General features: G+C 38.5%; 1 protein-coding gene across 4 annotated transcripts in view; it reads left to right on the top strand.

The window, feature by feature from the left end:
• Nucleotides 1-19975, top strand: part of NRXN1 (neurexin 1) — a 690023-nt gene that overhangs the window by 102105 nt on the left and 567943 nt on the right. For all 4 annotated transcript variants that reach the window (XM_023512121.1, XM_023512126.1, XM_023512122.1 and 1 more), the window contains 3 exons: nt 7192-7314; nt 17505-17886; nt 19032-19222. In XM_023512121.1, coding sequence (XP_023367889.1) covers nt 7192-7314; nt 17505-17886; nt 19032-19222 — 696 coding nt within the window. The remainder of the gene's footprint in view (nt 1-7191; nt 7315-17504; nt 17887-19031; nt 19223-19975) is intronic.

Here is a 19975-nt window from a genome sequence, read left to right as displayed (position 1 = left end):
GTCCCAGCTACTTGGGAGGCTGAGGCAGGAGACTCTCTTGAGTCCAGGATTTGGAGGTTGCTGTAAGCTGTGAAGCCACAGCACTCTACCCAGGGGGATAGCTTGAGGCTTGGTCTCAAAAAATAAATAAATAAATAAATAAATACAAACACACCCTTTTCAACCCTGCTTGTTAAGCTGCCTTTGGCAGTAAAGTTGTTTGTAAGATGCACTAATTCTGCTACCCAAAGCAGAAAACTCTCTTTAAAATGAGCAATGTATTGTACATTTATAAATACCAAAAGATAGCGAATGGTGCTATATACAGAAATCAAAGAATGTTCACCTTTCTGATTTTGGGCAGACAGTTAAGTGACGCCTGTTAGACAGACATGAATGAATCAGGGGCCCAGGTATTAGCCTCAACCTGCCCATAGCTAAGCAAAATCAGCTAAGCTCTCACAGAACTATATGTGAACTAAAAGAGTTGGATCAATTAGCCATTCATCCCTTGCAAGCTGTTCTTTTCTTGGTTAAATAAATTCACTTATTAATTTATGCCCCTGTACTCTCAGATACAATTTAAAGTGATTAACAAAAAATAATTTTAAATAATGAATTGTGGAGGAAAACCAATAATAAAATTTATAAATGGAAAGAAAAGATTCAGGTTGTTTAAATGAAATGCAGCATAAATCCTGCATGTTGGCTCCCTGCTGGAAAATAAGGTAGGGCAATCTGATGTATAACTCATACAGCATAAAAGGAAAAGGACTACCACATCTTCAGGACAAGTCTATGATTTTAGACTTTGTAATTCAGGGATTGTTGGGGATGCATGCTAGAGGGATGGTAATGCAGACAGACAAAAACTGGTAGCTTTGAATGCCTGTGGAGTTTGATGTACTAAGAAATAATATCCTGGAGAAATAGTTTTTAACTCATAATAACCTACACAATTCTTTTTTTAAAATGCAATGTAATTTTATATGCAAAAGATTCTTTGCAAATGACTTGTAAAAGCCTTTAGAAGATTTTGATGAAGAGGGTCATCCTTTTTCTCAATAAGCCCCTTATGTGGGTAACTTTCAGAGACTGTAGAGTCCAGGAGCTCCGGAAAGTGCCTCATGCGCTGAGTTAGGCTGCTTCTGTATAAGCAGGTCAGCCCCTCCCTCATGTGTTTCTCATATTCTCTATGCAGTATTACTTGTGAAAAAAATAATTTCACTGATTTAAAGGCAGTAATGAAACCCTACCCCAGTGCAGCTCCTGGGTTTTCGCATTGCATAACTGTACTTGTCCTGAGTAAGGCAAGCTCAGAGAAATACCAATCATAGTCTTTTATACATCCTGTCCCCGGCCTATTCTTTGAACAAGTGAGAGAATAATTTACTATAAATTTAAAAAAAAATAAATTCCTTAAAGATCACCTCAGTATTTCACCACAAAAGCTTCAGGTCTGTGATGTAGTGGGAACTTGTCCCTAAAACAAAGGGTGCCCTGGCACACAGAATGTAACAGCTCCTGCTTCCACCTGATCAGGGATTAAATTTGATACCATATTCCGTGAGGAACGTCAAGGTAACAAAGCACAGTTTTCACAGTTAAATTTTGACTATGTAAAGGAATAACTATAGGCCATAATGGTTATAACCAAAGGCCATAATCAATTTTGGCCTTCTGGATTCATTTGTGTTTGGTAATTCTAGGGTAGAATAGCGTCTTTGCAGCTCTCTCTGGCATCTGTCCACACATGCCAAAACAAAAGTAATTATATTCATAATAATAAAAATTATTAAAATCTCAAATTTAGAGAATTTCACTACAATATTTCACTCATGTAGCTACAAGTGGTTCTGCTCTTCCAACGAATGACAGAATTTTAAAGTTTGGCTATAGGAAAGTGTTTATTTTTATGCTTTCATTCAGCACCCTCATTTTACAGATAAAACTAGGAACAGGAAGGATAAATGGCTTGCTTAAGGTAACGTAAGTAGTTGATCACAAACTGGGAACAAAAATATTCAGTTTTGGGGTGGCGCCTGTGGCTCAAGGAATAGGGCACCAGCCACATATGCTGGAGGTGGTGGGCTCAAACCTGGCCCCAGCCAAAAATAAAAAAACTGCAAGAAAAATAAAATAAAATAAATAAATAAATCAGTTTCCTCTGCTACTCCCTCCATAGTGAAAAACTCCAAACTGAAACATGACATACCTAAGATCCACATAAATGTGAACATGGAGGGAACAGTGCTTAGGAAATGTGATTACTCATTTGGCCAAACAGAGCTACTGTCTTTAAAATGCTGAGAGAAAGAGAGAGAGAGAGAGAGTGCCTCAAATTTGGGTTAATTCCCATCTTGGCTAAGACTAAATCTTAGAAATACCTATGATTTACAGATGAGTGGGTAATAGGGGAACAATTGACTTGAACTAAATTAAGAAAAACCCAAATGAGCCAGGTACCGTGGTGCGTGTCTCCATTCCCATCTGTGCTGGGAGGATCCCTGGAGCCCAGGAGATCAAGGCCAGCCTGGACACCAGAGTGAAAGTTAACCTCTTAGAGAAGAGAAGAAGAGAAGAGGGGAGGAGAAGAGGGGAAGGAGAGGAGAAGAGGAGTTTGTTTCTGCTTCCGTCTGTTATTTATAAATTTCAGCTACATGTGGAGCCTGTGGTTCAAGGAGTAAGGGCACCAGCCCCAGGTACTGGAGATGGTGATTTAAACCCAGCCCTGGTCAAAAAAATAAATTTTAGCTCCAAAGTCAACAGCAAATCCAGTGAAACAATACTATATCTTAGATTAAACTCTATTGAAAGGAACTTACACTCTTACTAAACTTAACACACTTTTGCATGCTTGGCTTCTACCTTTGATGCACAGCAAATAGCAGTTAATCATCAAATCATAGACTCAGACTTCAGCGTTCTTCCAGAAGTTCCTTCAGGCACTAACAGAATTACTTCTTTTTTTTTTTAAGTTTGCTGGACTAAGTCTAGAGACCTGGACTCTTCTATTAAACTATAGTGACCATGAGGATGTCATCTCATCTCTTAGGAGCTCACGTTCTTTGGAGATGGCTTAGTGAACTTCGACCTCTCTGATGTCCCTTCTAGTTCTAAAATTTTAAAATAACATTAGCCTGTAGAGTTGAATTTTGACCAGTGCTGTAAAATATTAGCTGTGGACATTTCAGCCACATTTCACCTCTCTTATTGTATCTGTAGATCATTTTCCATAAAGAGGATATTTTAGTGGAGATGGAAGATCTTCAAAAGTTCAGTCTTCACTTCTTATCATTTCTGAGCCATTTAATAGTTTACTGAGCCTTTCCACATCTGTTTCCATAGTATAAAATGAAAAAATAATACCTTTGTGGCTACAATAAGAATCAAGTGTAAAATCACATATAAAACCGTAATTCCCCACAAAATGTGAGAAATGATGTCTTTAAAATAGAAAGTGTTATGGACTTTCTTTAAAGTCTTTAAAATATTGTTCCCTGTCTCAGTCTGCTCGGGCTGTTTAACAAAATGCCAGCAACAGGCTTTTTTCCACACAATCCTCACAGTTTCCTAGAAGGCTGGGCAATCCAAGATCAAGGTGTTAGCGGCTTTGGGTCTAGGTGAGTGCCCACGTCCTGCCTGGTAGATGCCGCCTTCTCCGTGTGTCCTCCATGGCAAAGAGAAAACTCTGGTGTTTTTTCCTCATTTTATCAGGACACCGGTTCCAACATAAAGTTCTGCCCTCATCTAAATCTAACTAACTTTCAAAGGCTCCACCTCCTAATACCGTCATATTGGGCGTTAGAAATGCAATGTATAAATTTGGGGGAGGACACCAACATTTAGTGCGTGACATTTTCTCCCTTAATGCTGGGAGAAAAATGGTAGTACGATTGAGACATGTTTTCATATCCCTGAAGGATAAAGAAATTCCAAAAGGAATTCAGTTCATTCGTAGCTTGAAGTGACGGTAAATTTGCTATTAATATTTTGGTATGAGGCAAAAATTAAGTTAAGCCATCTATCTTTAATAATTCTATGTATTACGGATGTCTTGGTGAATGTGAAATTTTAAAGGAAGCATAGAGATCAGCTAGATTGTCTCTGCACTTTATGGATAGGGATGTTGAGACTACCAGAAGGTGAACATTTTAGCGAACTGCTTATTGCGGGTGGAGACAGGCCCTAAATCTGTCTCCATCCACAGTAAGTAGGAAGAGCCCTTCTGCTCTATTGTCTCTTTGGTAGTAGCCATCGCAGCATCCCTGGGGAGAGAGTGCATTGTTCAGACCACTGCGGTTGTCTTCTACCAGGACTTCACGTGGAGAGTATATAGGATTTCCAAACTGTCACTGTGTAAGGCCAGCTAGAGGCCGTCACGAGGAGCATCTTTTCCACCTCCTTTATTTAGATAGGACAAACTGGTTCCTTACTGGCTACCCAAAGGCTTTCATAGCCAGGAGGCTGGTTCTTCCACCGCTGAGCTCTGTGACCTTGGGACAAGTAGTTTTAGCTTTCCAGGCCTTCAGTTCCACATCAGCAAATTAATAATAATGTAAAGATGAAAGAAGATAACAAAGTGCCCGGGACATACTAAGCACTCACCAGCCCCAGCTTCTTTTTCAGCAGCAATTCAAGGACTAGCGATCACAGTTCTGAGCTCCCTGCACAGTGCACTTTCCATTACACTCCACGTTACATGGGTAACATTGTGCTGAACTGAGGCTATTAAGTGCATTTTTAAAAACCTTGTCTTGCAAAGTCGATCTGTTCACATCTTTAATAATGCAAGAAAGGAGCTGGAAGTTGGCCCACAGAGATTTTTATGAACCAAAGGGTTATTTTTAATTGGATTTTGTGCCTGTTGTTATGGAAATAGTTGTTTCATACATTAAGCATTACAACTTTACTGCAAGATCAAGCCTAGAATGGGGTATGACGATGACATCACCCTTATGCTGCTTTTATTTCACAGAATACATTTCAAAAGAAAGAATGGAATGAATGCTTCAAAGGCACATATTTCTAAAGTAAAAATCTCTCTTATAAAAATAGTTTTAAAATGATATATTTCCTTTAAAAAAAAAAAAAAAAGATCAAAACTGAGGATGGCCCTTCCTGCCATGCCAGTAGGATGCTGAAATGCTGCAGAGTTGTTAAACATGTCTTTCTTCACCATTGAAACTGCAGAGAGTTCCTTTGATCCTGGGACTTGCTTTTGACCTTTGGTCCAAAACATTTTTGCAGTTGCTGACCTTTCTCTAGTTATTTAGTTATCAGTCTTTCAAAAAACTGTTCTATCTAAAATGGTTTTTGTTCATGTATCAGGATGAGTAATTTAACTTCTCTAAAGAGACAAAGAAGAGATGATTTCTAATCTTAATGATAGTTGGTACTGCTTAAAGAACAGAGGCGATTCATCCTATACAATTTAGTTTATATCTCTGGCTCATTTAAAGCCTGAGGCACACCAACTAAGGGTATACTTCTTGTATTCATCAGTAATACTCTAAGACAAAAATCAAGGGGCTGGGTGGATAGCCTATGGCTCTGAAAGCAGTGATTTTTTTTTTTTTTTTTTTTTGAGACAGATCCTCAAGCTGTCACCTGGGTAGAGTGCTGTGGCATCACAGCTTACAGCAACCTCCAACTCCTGGGCTTAAGCGATTCTCTTGCCTCAGCCTCCCAAGTAGCTGGGACCACAGGCCCCTGCCACAATGCCCAGCTATTTTTTGGTTGTAGCCATCATTGTTGTTTGGCAGGCCTGGGCTGGATTTGAACCCACCAGCTCTGGAATATGTGGCTGGTGCCATAGTCTCTTGAGCTAGAGGCGCCGAGCCTGAAAGCAGCGATCTTATGCAGGTGGACTACTGAGGTTTCTTTTACTGGGTTCCCTTATTCAGTTTTTCACTTTCCTCCTTCCTGGCTCCTTCTTCCTGGCCCATATCTTGGCCTTTTCATACATCCTCCAAGAATCCTTGAGCATCATTCAGTTTTGCTGGTGGAATTTGGTTAAGGAGATTATGAATTTCAATCCTGCTTCATCAGTTGAAAGGCATGAAACTCAATGCTGTCATACCCTTCATTATTTTAATGTACCAGCAAGTTTCGGTGCTCAAAAAAAAAAAAAAAAAAAAGAGAGAGAGACATAATTTATCCCCAAATAATGTATCTTTAATGTTACTTGTCCTCAATGAATCATAATGTCAGATTAGTAGAAATATATATTTTTAACAAACATTTCCAGTTATAGTAAAATCATTTTGCCTTGTTTTAAAGTTGAAGAGGGTTTATGCTAAATTTGTTAAAATTGTATTTGTGTAAGTTTATATAGATTCACGAGCAGTTTATGTAGATTTACTTGGTTAAACTTCTCGTCCTCTATCTTTTGGCCATTCACTGGGAATCCCTGACCTCCACCACTGGTTAATATCACTAGTTTAATTTACCACTCTAGGCTTTGAACCTTATTGGCTTTACTTGTTTTTCTTTTTTCCACTTAGTGCAAGTTGATGTCTGTAGCTAGAAGTTCCTTCATCACACCTAGAGATTCGTGACATGCACATATGTGTCAATTAGTTATAAGGTTTTCTAAGCTTGTTTTTTAGACACAGCATTTCATAAATTTAGGAGGCAAATAAACCTAAGCACATAGTGACAGTGGAGGTGTAGAGTGATGTGAGAGCTAAAAAGCAGCTTCATACATTGTGGCTCGTGTGGCCTTTTCACCAGAACTAATCAGTCTAGTCACTCACTGGAAATGGTTAGCTAAGGCCCAGATCAGAGGTTACGTGACTGCTAGTTACTTCATTAGTAAGGAAATGATGACGTCCAAAAAAAAAAAAAAAAGAAAAAAGTGTGTAAATTTGGGAAGCTTCCCAGTGCTATGTTGACTGTGCCTATTTATGACAACAGGTTAATTCACTTGTCTTAGATCAACACATAGGTTAGAGAATCTTACGGTGTCAGAACTGAATGTTTGTTAACTTGTCATTTTTCTTGCTTGCCATGTATGACTCTAATGGGCTTGAAAATGGGTCCAACCACTCTCTCTTTTCCTCTCTCTCCCTCCTCTCTCTCTCACGTCTTTCTATCTTCTCTCTCTCCCTTGCTTTCTCCCCTTCCTTGTCTCTTTCTCTCACTTTCTGTGAGGTTCATTTGCTTAACTGATTCTGAGTGTCCATAATGACTGTTTGGCATATTCTACAGGCAAAGGTCCCGAGACCCTTTTTGCTGGCTATAACCTCAATGATAATGAGTGGCACACAGTGCGTGTGGTCCGGCGAGGAAAAAGTTTAAAGTTAACTGTGGACGACCAACAGGCCATGACAGGTAAACGCTTTGCCCTCATCGCCTTTACTTAGCCTAATGCTATAGATCTTCTCATTTTTTGCAGGTGGCTCTTTAAACCAAGTCTGGTGCACAATTTGAAGCTTATACACAGCCCGTTTGTGCTCTAATTTTTCTACTAATGAGTTTATTTAAGGAGAAGTCTGTTGAGTGTTTTTCCTCCCAAATGATCAATACTTTTTATGTTACCTTTGCCCTTTAATATTTTCGGAAGAAATTATAATATACTTTAACTTTTTGGTCTGATAATATATTTTGACGTTTACTATTTTAAGGAGAAATTATAATATATTTTAATTTTTTTGACTAATAAATATTGTAGTGCCTCATAAAATACTAAAGTCACGGTTTGGATGCCAATGTTTGTTCAGCTTTTTTGTTTCTTAACGATTTAGGAGATGAACAGCCGAGAGTTCTACTTTTTAGCTCTAGGTAAATTGACAGCTATACCAGCATTCTGTCAGATGAGCCACTTTTACATTGGAAGCTATAATAGATCCTTTTTGGCTATGTAGCTCCGATGTTAAACTTGAATATTAAGAATGTCAATTTTGATTCCTGATTTGTAGATTCCTAACTCAGGTGAGCTGTGTGAAGCTCCACCCTGGAGACAGAGGGAGCCAAATGAAGGAGAAATCAGTATCTCTTTGTTTTCTCTGACAATCACTCCAAGACCAGGACCCACTGGGATGTTAGCTTCTCTTTCTTCTTTAGAGAACAGCTCCTTTTTAATTAGTCTAATAAAAAGCACCATGGTGTTGTATCACATGGTTCTTGTGCAGTTGAGAAGTACCTGTTCATTTGATCCAAAGAGGTTCCCATGTCTGGAGGACAGTCGACTCTCAATGAGAAATATGTACAGCATTTTAACTTTTGAAGTAATTATTCCTTAACTTAGGGAAAGAAGGCAGAATTTTTGCAAGGCTTTGGCAGAAGGGTGTCAGTCGAAGTTCGTTAACTTTTAGTCAACAGCAATTCTTTGAAGGGAAATGAATTGTTTTCTGGGGGGATTAGCACCCATTGTTTGCACAGCTATATTTTATCAAAAAGCATGGGCATGAACAAGTAGGGTCTATGATTACGCGTAAAAGGTTGGAAAGAGCAGCCGCTGAGAGCAAGAACTTGCCAGAACCATAGCAGACTGTGCCTCAATCTCCAAGTGTCTCCAATATTACATGGCCCTATGAAGTAGATAGACCATGTATATTTGCAATTGTAGATAAGGAAACTGAGACTCAAGGAGAATAAATGACTTATGTCTCATTGAAATGCCATGGTTACCAGAACTGAGGAAAGAGTATAGTTCTGTTTTTTGTTTTTTTTAATTTGACTGATTTTTTTTTTTTTTAATTTATAGGCCATTATGTCATATTCACCCATATCCTAATAATTGTATGGTTCTAAGATCAATGCTTTCTCAGACATAGTAGCACTGGAATACGTACACCTATTTTTAACTATAATATTTAAAAATTATATTAAATATGATGTATCCTACAATACTGACAATATAGGGCAGTATATGAATTGCTGAATGATTGACGGAAGTAACTGGTAAGATGACATAAATAATCTTGGGGTTTAGAAGAGAGGTTGAGGACCTTGTTTGCAGGAATAGCTTAAGGGAATAGATACTATTTGATCTAGACACTAAGGAAAGGATAATGCAGTTGATAAAAGTATGTGGAAGAGAATTCCACAAGAGGTAGAATGGTGCTGATAGGGTTAGACAGACTAATGTTCAGGGACCATAGACGTTTTGTTTTGCTTCATACAACCATATGGCTTGACGTGGCTAGAATGACCTGCTGGGGCCAGGGCTGCTCTGGACTAAAGAGCTCAGGTTTCACAGACTTTCCCCATTGGTAGTTGCTGTATCCTGTGCTTAAAGAAGATTTTTTGAGCAAAATTAACCCTGTGTCATTGTTTTAGATGGTTCAGATGTAAAGTATTAAATGCATAATGTGTAAAGGATATGGCAGGAAAGGAAACAAGAATAATGCAAAGTATTTTACTTAGAAATTTTATTTATGAATAATTTCAAACTTACAAAAAATTTTAAAACTAAAAACAATACAAACAAAGTGGGCATCCCTTTACTATTGTGAACATTGTATCCCATTTGCTTTGACATTCACACACTTGCAGTCTTTCTTCTGTCTTCTTTTTTTTGTTTTCTTAACCAGTTGAGGATCAGTTACATACCTAGTGATCCTTTATCCCTAAATACCTAAGGATGGATGGTCTCAAAATGGGGATATTCCTCTGCTTAACAAAGTAAAAGTTACCCAATTTAGTGAATTTTTTATTAAGACAATGTATTTTTCTATTCTATCATTTATATCCTGATTCTGTCACTTGGCCCAGTGTTGGCCCTACACTGTGAGCATTTCTCCCCCCACTGCCCTAGGTGTGTGGCCCTAGGCCACAGATGTCTCATTTTGTTGTTATGTCTCTTTAACCTCCTTTAATCTACAACATTTCCATAAACTTCCTTTGTCTTTCATAACAGTGACATGTTGAAGCAGGTCTTTTTCCTCCCATGTAAAGTCACGCATTTTGTGCTTGTCTGTTGTGTGCTCGTGCACACAGAAGTTTAGATTCTTCATTCTTGGATGAAATAGCACAGTGTTGATGTTGTTGCCTCTTTACAGGAGGTGCAGGCTGTCCATGTCTTGATTAGTGATTTAATTCGATCACTTGGTCAACCTGTTGTCCAGTTTCTTCACTACATAATTACTATGATTTTTTTCCCTGGCAACTAATAAACTATCTGTGAAGCAGCTTTAAGACCATGTGAACGTCCTGTACTTCATGAAAATTTTGCCCTAGATTTAGCAATTATGAGCGATTTGTGCCTGATCCAGGCTCATTATAATAGTTACAAAATGCATTTTTTGGATGCTAGCACTCTTTCCACATACAGTCAACGCTTGCCGTGCTACCGGGAGCCAGAGCCCTCCCTTCCCGCTCTATTCTTTCTCTTTCTTTTACATTCCTTCCTTTTTCATTCGTTTCTCATTCTTCCTCCCTTCCTTCTTCTTTTCTTTCTTCTTTCCTTCATTCCTTTCTTTCTCACCGTTGTGGAGTTTCCGTTTTTACTGAAGTTCACAATTACTTCATTATTTTGGAATTTAAATTTTTCCAATCTTGTCCAGTTTGAGTTCCGTCAAGTTTATCTTTATGATCTCGTGACGTGCTTTAACCTCAGTTTTTATTCTTAGCTTATTTTTTTTTAACTTTTTGGCATAATAGGATGTCCCAAGGATAACTTTTATCTACACACTTTACCCTTAAATTAGCCATTTAGTTTCTAGCTAGTAAGAAATGACAACAGACTAAGCTTTAGACGATAGGGGTTCTCAGTATTATCAGAGTACCCTGGTTGTCTGACTATTTCAGTAGGAAGTATATTCAAGTATATAAACTTATACCTGCATACATATGTAAATGTCTGCACAGAGACGTACAGATCTGTCCACATATCAACAGTCACATGTATGTATTTTGAAATGAGTTCACACTAGCACCTTCATCCCCACAGCATTGATTATTGATTTTTCCCAAAGCACACTTCTATGTCTTTTCTTCCATGATGAGAATCGTGGCTCCCGTCAACATCATTTCTTTACTTTTTCAATCCAGTAATGCATCTAAAATAATTTCAGCATTATTTTTCCTATAGCACTACGATCAGTAAACCAACTAAACAGAATTCAGGGTTAGTTGGTGATGATTCTTCTCATTCCTCTTTGCTTAAGACTTAACATCTATATGCAAATGCCAAGTTAATATATTTTTGGAATAAATTATTTCCTTCCTTTCTTCCTTCTTTCCTTCCTTTAAAAAAATACTAAGAAGGTACAACTTTTTTTGTTACATGGATATGATTTACAATGCTTAAGTAGACACTCTTAGTGTGCCCATCACCACAGCAGTGTTCACTGTGCCCAGCAGGTAGGCTTTTACCCTCCTCTTCTTCCTCTCCTAGATTTCTAATGACCTTTACATCTCTTTGTACCCATGTGTGCCCGTTGATTAGCTCCCAATTATTAAAGGATACATGTAGTGTTTGTACATATGATGTTAAGATATTTCCCGTAGTGTAATGGTCTTCAGTTTCATCCAAATGCAAAAACATTATCTCATTTTTTTCCCATGGGTAAAGAATACCCCATGATGTGTTCATATACATGTGTATATATAGATACACACACAAACATAGCATTTTCATAATCCACTCATGAATTGATATGCACATAGTTTGATTTTGTGTCTTTGTACTTGTGAACTTTAATACAATAGACATTTGAGTAGAACTGTCTTTTTGACAAAATTAACTCATTTTCCTTTGGGTAGATACCCAATAATGGGAGTGCTAGGTTGAACGGTCAGTCTACATTTATTTTGTGAGGAATCTTCATGCAAGTTCCCATCAAAGTGGTATTAATCTACAGTCCCACCAACAGTGTATAAGCTTTCCTATCTCTGTGCATTCAAACCAGAATCTACTTTTGCTTGTTTGTTTGTTTGTTTAACTTTTTAATAATGGCCATGCTAACAGGGTCAGGTGATATGCCATTGTGGTTTTTTTTTTTTTTTTCTTTTTAATAACAGCTGTGCTAACAGGGTAAGGTAATATGTCATTGTGGTTTTAATTTTCATTTCCCCACTGGTTAATGATGTTGAACAGTTCTTCATGTTTTTTGGACATTTGTCTATCTTTTTTTGAAAAACTTGTACTCCTGTCTTTTGCCCGATTGTTAATAGGGTTGTTTGACTTTTTCTTATTTCTTTAATTCCTTCTTTCCTTCCATTTTGTCAAAGATCTCATGATAGCCAATGATTTTTAAGAGTAAGTCAGCCTTGATTAAGTCAGCCTTGATTTATGTAGTATAGAAAAGATTTTCAAAAGTAGCAATGGACGATTACAATTGAGGCTAAAATTTGGAATTCTTTTTTAAACATCTCAGTGGCTGTTTGATGCTATCCATGAGTCTGGGAAGCACCTAAAGTTTCTTATTAAATTTTATAGCAAGTCAGAAATCACTGGACGGGAAGGATTTTTTTAAATGGCAAATGATTTATGCAATCTGAGGAGAACCAGAGCGTTAGGGAAGAATTTTTTAAGGTGAAAGCACAGGAGACTCTTCACGCAAAGTTCTGCGTTTTCTGACATCTGTTAAGTCTGTTGAACACAGAGCAGTACCTGCTCCAGCTGTTCTTGAGAATGTCTACACCTCACCTAGGGTAATGAGAAGAGCAGCCGCCAGCAGTGAAGCTCAAGGAGGAAGATTTCCTAGGTCTCAAACAAGAAAGTGGTGTACAAACTATGTGTGATCTCTAACTGGGGAGTCAATGGGTTTCAATTCATCACTTAATCTGTCTTAAAACTATGGAATTGTGTGTTTCGTGTGGGTGTCTGTGTCCTTTGTTAATCAATATTCACCATATATTCAGTTCCTCAAGCCTGAAAGCCAGCCGGAACCATCCCCTCTTTTTCATTCTGCATGTTTTTAGTAAATCCTACAAGTTATATCTGCAAAATTATCTCATTTTGTTCATTTTTTCATTTATGCTACAACTACCTTAGTTTAAATCCTGTCTAATCTATTATACCAGCAAAGGGATTACACACACGCACACACACACACACACACCCCCTTTGAGTCATGGCTAACTCCTGCTGAAAACCCTGCAGTAGCTCCTTATGTAATCAGAAGGCAGGGTGAGGCATCTGGCCCTTGGTGTTCCTTCTAATCTCACGTGAGCCACTAACTTTTCTCACTCACCACACTCCAGCAATGCTCTCTAGCACCTTCTCATGCAAAAAGCCTTGTTCATCTAACTCCCCTTCTTGGAATCCTCCTCTTGATACCCCTTCCCCAGGTCTTAGTATCATTTTCTCCTTTTAATTCTTCAAATGTAGCTTAAATATAAAATTCAGGAACCCTCTCCCATTCCACATTTACCAACCAAAAAATATGACAAAATCATAGCATTTCTCTGAGATTAATTATTTTTTATTTATTTAAAGACAGGATCTCACTCCATTGTCTAGTACCTTAGCATCACAGCTCACAGCTACCTCACATTCTTGGGCTCAAGTGATCCTCTTGCCTCAGCCTCCCAAGTAGCTGGGAGTACTGGCACCTGCCACAATGCCTGGCTATTTTTAGAGACAGGATCTTGCTCTAGCTCAGCTTGGTCTTGAGCTCAGGAGCTCAGGCGATTTGCCCACCTCTGCCTCCTAGAGTGCTAGGATTACAGGCATGAGCCACTGCACTTGGCCTTGAGATTAATTATTATATATTTAGTTATATCTTATCTTCTTTTAGTCTGTCTTCCCTCAGTAGACCGTGAGCTTTATGAATAGGCTGTCAGGTCTTTTCCTGTAGATATGATCTCATTATCTACGTAGCACCTGAAGCATCTGCCACACACTCAGTTACTTTAAGTGAGTTAACAAGGGGTGCAGGCTTGGGGTTATTCTGTTCCACATCAGAAATATAACCTGAACCTAAATAGGTAATCTTGGGGTCTATTTTATTAAAAATATTTGCCTTAGATATTGAGATTTCTGCACCAAGGCACCATCTCAGAAATATGCTCTGGTGGTTTTTTGTTGGAGACTATTGTCAGTCTGCTATACCCCAGATACCTCGATCGGAGGCATTTTGCTAATTCCAACTTTTCCTTTCCACTAAATCTCTCTAAATAACAGTGCATTTAAAAATGATTGGAACCTTAATGTTTTTTTCTTTTATTTTTTCTTACTGAATCAACATATGTAAACAGAATAGTAGAAGTGCTACCTACTAATAAAAATTACACACTGGAGTAAATTACAAGGGAAAATAATTTTATAAAAAGCAGACGTCAGTTTGTTTTCTTAGTCTGTGGGATATTGGCTGTTAGGTGCTAATTCACCCCTCCAAGCAAGTGTATCTGCCATTACCGTTGGGGTGATTTGTGTATACCTATTTAAGAAAGAATACACTGTGGAATGCTTACATCTAACTGATCAACATAACCATCTCCTCACTTACTTATTTGTTGTGGTAAGACATTTAGACTTAGGCGGTGCCTGTGGCTCAGTGAGTCGGGCTCCAGCCCCATATACCTAGGGTGGCGGGTTCTAGCCCCACCCCAGCTGAACTGCAACCAAAAAATAGCCGGGCGTTGTGTCAGGCACCTGTAGTCCCAGCTAGTCAGGAGGCTGAGGCAAGAGAATCGCTTTAGCCCAGGAGGTGGAGGTTGCTGTGAGCTGTGTGACGCCATAGCAGTGTACCGAGGGAAACAAAGTGAGACTCTGTCTCTACAGAAAAAAAAATAAAAAGACATTTATACTCTATTCTTAATAGTTTAGAAATGTACCATTGCATTATGTACATTAGGTTAGCATTTCACCTTGTATATGGAATCAGCACATTGTGCCCCATAAATGCATTAATGTGCACAGTTATGATTTAATAAAGTAAAAAGATAAAAAAGAAATAAAAAAACAGTTATCTTCACAATAAAATGCACAAAAGAGCAAATTTTTTTTTTTAAAAAAAGAAAAGAGTATACTCTTAAATAGATCATAATGTTCTTCCTTGTAACTGGGCTGCAATTGCTTTGACACTATTTTACTACCTTTTTGTTAATTATGTTCTGAATACATACTCTATTCCTTGGAGAAAGAAAAAAAAGATACCAAGTATTATTTTCATCACTGAACATCTTAGTCCTGCTAAACAAAGTGGTCTTTCTTAGCTGCCAAGAACCTGACAATATAGGGCAATATTTAATTTCAAGTATTAGAAATACTTGATTTGGCTCGGTGCCTGTGGCTCAAACAGCTAAGGCGCCAGCCACATACACCTAAGGTGGAGGGTTCGAATCCAGCCTGGGCCCACCAAACAACAATAATGGCTGCTACCAAAAAATAGCCGGGCATTGTGGCGGGCGCCTGTGGTTCCAGCTACTTGGGAGGTGGAGGCAGGAGACTCGCTTAAGCCCAGGAGTTGGAGGTTGCTGTGAGCAGTGAAGCCATGGCACTCTACCCAGGGGGATAGCTTGAGGCTCTGTCTCAAAGAAAAAAAAAAAAAGAAATACTTGATTCCTGATTCCTAGTTTACAATTCATTGGTTCATCAATAGAGCCTGTAAGAGAAATGGGTTCAACCAGTTAAGACTCTTATTTTAATACAGCAGAAAAGATAAAAATCAACACTAGGGAATATCAAAGCTGAAGTGATTTTTAACTTTTTCATAGTCTTTATTATATATAACTTGTTAATTCAATGTTGCTGGTATCCCTGAGCTTTCTATTTGGAGACTATTAAGGGTTAATTTTATCTGCTACCAAAGAGGGGGGTTCCTGCAGAGTAGTTGAGGTCATTGGATAAGAATAACTGAAGAAGGAGAGGGAAATGAAGTCAAATGAGAAGCCAGAATTGCTAAGGACATAATATCAAGAATATTTCAGCAATGAATGGATAATAAGGAAGCATCCTGGAGGGATGGAGGGAGAGGAGAAAGGGCCAGTTGCTTACAGTGATTTTTTTGTTGTTGTTGAAAGAAGTTTTCAGAGAGGGCATCAGAACAAACCAAGGGCTAAAAAGAGAACATGCCGAGATGCCCCTGGTGCTGTTAGCAGGATCACAGTCTAGTAAAGAGTATTTGAAAATTATGTACAATACAGCTCAAGGGAGAGTTTTGTACACCAATAAGTTGATAATCATCAAATTCAATTAACTAAGTATACTAACAGTTTTTCTTACACATCAAAAAGCATAACTTCTAAATTTTTACTTACAGGCATTTTCTTAAACTATCTAATAATTTACTATCATAACTAAAGAAATAGAAATTCCTCATGCTGGTTGAGGGGACCCATGTAGGTGGGTGCTCTATCTTTATTGCATCTGGGAAGAAGGGTTAGTGCATTTTCTCAGGGGTTGATGTTGAGATTAGCTCTAATTAATATTTTCATGGAGATTATGGATGATGGGAGAGGGTAAACTTGGTGATTTCTCCAGTATGGCAAATTGGACAGGGAAGGTAGCACCTGGCAAAACTTGACTGCAATGTAAATGATGGCTTGGAGTTGCAGAAGAAAGTGAATGACAGTTTAATTAGGCAAGAGCAAAATGCTAGAGGTAAACGTCTGGCACTGATGAGAGTGCCTTATATTAATGTTGTGTGTTACCATTTAGAAAACAAGTTCACATCTTCATTTGTTTTACTCTCAACCTTGCAAGCAGGTGCCATTCTCATTCTGGATGTAAAGATGGGGCTAGGTTGGCTTATGATGAGGATGACAGAGAAGTATGGTGGGATGGAAAGGAATGAGGGTGGAGATGGATAGTCAGTTGCTAAATAAATCTGCAGTAAGCTTTCCTGGAGGACATTTAAAAAACGATTGTGCCTTGTGGTAATGTGGGCTAATTTTACTGGTATTATCAAAATTGGGCATGCCTTCAATTAGTGTATTGTACTCCATTTAGTTATCCAAAGCATGGAGGGGAGAAATGGCATAGTTCTAGAGATCAAGAGAATTTCCAACATGGTTGGGAGACTAGTGTGAACAAAGAATACAGACATCATGTAGCAAATTTAACTTCAAACTCATTTTCACGGTTCATTATTGGTAGAATGGGGAAGCGCTGCAACACTCCTCTGTTTCTATGGGATACAGGGAAATAGACAGTCACAATGTTTTTTCCTAGAAGAACATTTATATATGTACATAAAACGTTCGCTGACCATGAAGCTGGGAGGCATTTCTTTGCTCTGTGCTTTAGAGCACTCATTGCCCCAACCATCCATCCATCCATCTCTCCCTCTGTTCCTCCCTAGTTTACCTTCTCTTCACTTCATTCCCAATCTCCCTCCTTCCTTTATTTTTTATTTTATTAAAAAAATGCTGTAACTTTTTGTTAATGAGTATGATTTTTGTTCAGACTAAAATTTGGACAAGGATTAAAACCTGACATACAGATGTTTTATTTTATGAACCAGCCATATTTTACCCTTGAACATTCCCTAGATGTTCTTACTGTGCACAACCATGTCTCAGGAAGATATTTAACTTTGTGCGTTTTAAAATGAAAGGTTGCTGTGAAAGTCGAACGTCGACGTGCCTTAAAGGTATAGGAAATGACAATACATTCTCTTCTCTTTTAGGTCAAATGGCGGGTGACCACACGAGGCTGGAGTTCCATAACATAGAGACTGGCATCATCACAGAACGGCGGTATCTTTCTTCTGTCCCCTCCAACTTCATTGGACACCTGCAGAGCCTGACATTTAACGGAATGGCATATATTGACCTGTGTAAAAATGGCGACATAGATTACTGTGAGCTCAATGCCAGATTTGGCTTCAGGAACATCATAGCAGACCCTGTCACCTTCAAGACCAAATCGAGCTATGTTGCCTTAGCTACACTGCAAGCCTACACTTCTATGCATCTCTTTTTTCAGTTCAAGACAACATCCCTAGATGGACTAATTCTGTATAACAGTGGAGATGGGAATGATTTCATTGTGGTTGAATTAGTTAAAGGGTGAGTATATGTCAGTTCAATGACAGATAAATAAAACTTTGGGAAAATGGAGCTCAATTTCTAAACATATAAAATGAACACACTGTATTGGCTTGGAAGATGGTGGGGATTGATTTGTTTAAATCAATTCTTGGGTATCTTAAGCTAATATGGATTTAATATCGTCTTTTGTACCAACATTTCTATATAAGAGATACAAATAACATTGAGTTCTAATTTATAGGAGGCTTTTCTTGAATCTTGCCCTTTAAAATGTGCATTTCATGACTATGAAATTCCACAGAAGAATTTCTAGGAGTTTGTAGGAGGGTAGTCTGTGCTAAATTAAATAGCTAATTCAAGTCCTCGTATTAACTTAAAATTTCCCAAAACACCATTTAACTAAAGCTCAATTTTGTGTTAGATTTCCTTGAAGAATTTAGAAAGAAATATTTACATGAAATTTCCTTGAAACTATGAGGAAAATTTGACACATTTTAATTGATTTGAGCATTTATCAGCAGATACTATTGTGTGTTGACAAAGGGCCAGATAAGGTGCCAGGCACTGCTCTGCATGTCTGTCCCTTGGTGCCCCTGTGCATATCTCAGATTTCCAGGGACTCTGGGCCATGCCCACATAGAACCCTGAGGGTTACAGGTGCACACGAATATACAGAAAAGCCCTATGAGAGGTTTTCTGAAATGATCATCTGCCAAGGCTCAGGAGAGTCTTTAAGGAAATTAGATTAACCTGTAGGGTGGAGAGTGGATTTTTGAGCGCAGTCTTGAAGGATGAATATACATCTCTATACAGAGTTTTAAGTGGGAAGGTGCAGGAAGCATGTGAAGAATAACCATCTCAGCCTGGATAGCAAGGATGGAAGGAATGGTGGAAATAGAAAAAGCATATGGAAAGACATTGCCTTCCAAAGTCATAAAGAGCAATTTTCATTGTGATTTTTAAAATTACATTCGCCGTTTCCTATAGGTAGAGTGTTTCTTACCGTCTTATTAGCTGAGCTCTGCGTCACTCACTCGGATGACTTCTAGTCAGTATAGAACTTCCTGACGGGGGAAATAAAATCACCATTTGTAACATCTGCTTTGACTTCCTCAACAATTTCTGCAGTGATGGAGCTTTCCCGTCTTTCATTCTTCTCCCAGGTACTTACACTACGTGTTTGATTTGGGAAATGGTGCTAACCTCATCAAAGGGAGCTCAAATAAACCTCTCAATGACAATCAGTGGCACAATGTGATGATATCAAGGGACACCAGCAATCTCCACACTGTAAAGATTGACACAAAGATCACTACGCAGATCACTGCTGGAGCCAGGAACCTAGACCTCAAGAGTAAGTACAAGCTACTTTTGGAGGAGCCAGCCCCGCCCTGCAGGGTCTGCCATGCCCTGGAAAATCCTCTGCCTACGGGTGTGTCTGTACTTTGCACAAAGACTGACCGGAATTTGATTTTCAGATGTAATTAATAATACAACACACAAGCTTCTAGTCCCCCTTTAATGTGGTAGGAACCTATGTATTTTTAATAGCAGCTCAAAAAATGCAACACCTAAGAAAGCATGTGTGATTAAAATTTAAAGAGTCAGAAAAAAATGTATAATTAGTCTTGATATTATAAGTAAAAGTAGGTATTTGCAAATTTCTTTGGTCCCAACAGTTTTCAATCAACTTGGAGTCAAGGTAACAAGACACCGGGAGATTCTCCTAGAGCATATTATTATAATTTTCTTTCTTTGGTGAGGTTTCCTAGATCCGTACAGACCTCTGACCAGCAGGGCTCTGAGCCTGGCTTCTGTCTCCAACAGTGAATTCTACCCTCATCCCACCTCCCCAACACACACCCAGCTATGAAAATGCTTCCTTCACCAGCTGCTAAGAAAGTCTTTAGAAATGCTTCCCATCCTTATTGATGCTTGATTTCTTGCATGCACCAGACAGTATGCTAAGAAAACAAGTCCATAATAGGGGAAATAACAAGTTTCTGTTGAATGGGCTTTTGTGATTCACTAAGAATGTGTCCACATATCCCATCTCATTTAACACGGCAACAGGCATTGAAGAAGGTACTATTACTGTGTCATTCTC

This window comes from Otolemur garnettii, unplaced genomic scaffold (assembly GCF_000181295.1).
Source record: "Otolemur garnettii isolate 467f Iridium unplaced genomic scaffold, OtoGar3 scaffold00024, whole genome shotgun sequence".
Classification (NCBI taxonomy): domain Eukaryota; kingdom Metazoa; phylum Chordata; class Mammalia; order Primates; family Galagidae; genus Otolemur; species Otolemur garnettii.
Note: the sequence above shows the minus strand (reverse complement) of the source record. Positions and strands in the feature narration are given on the sequence as shown.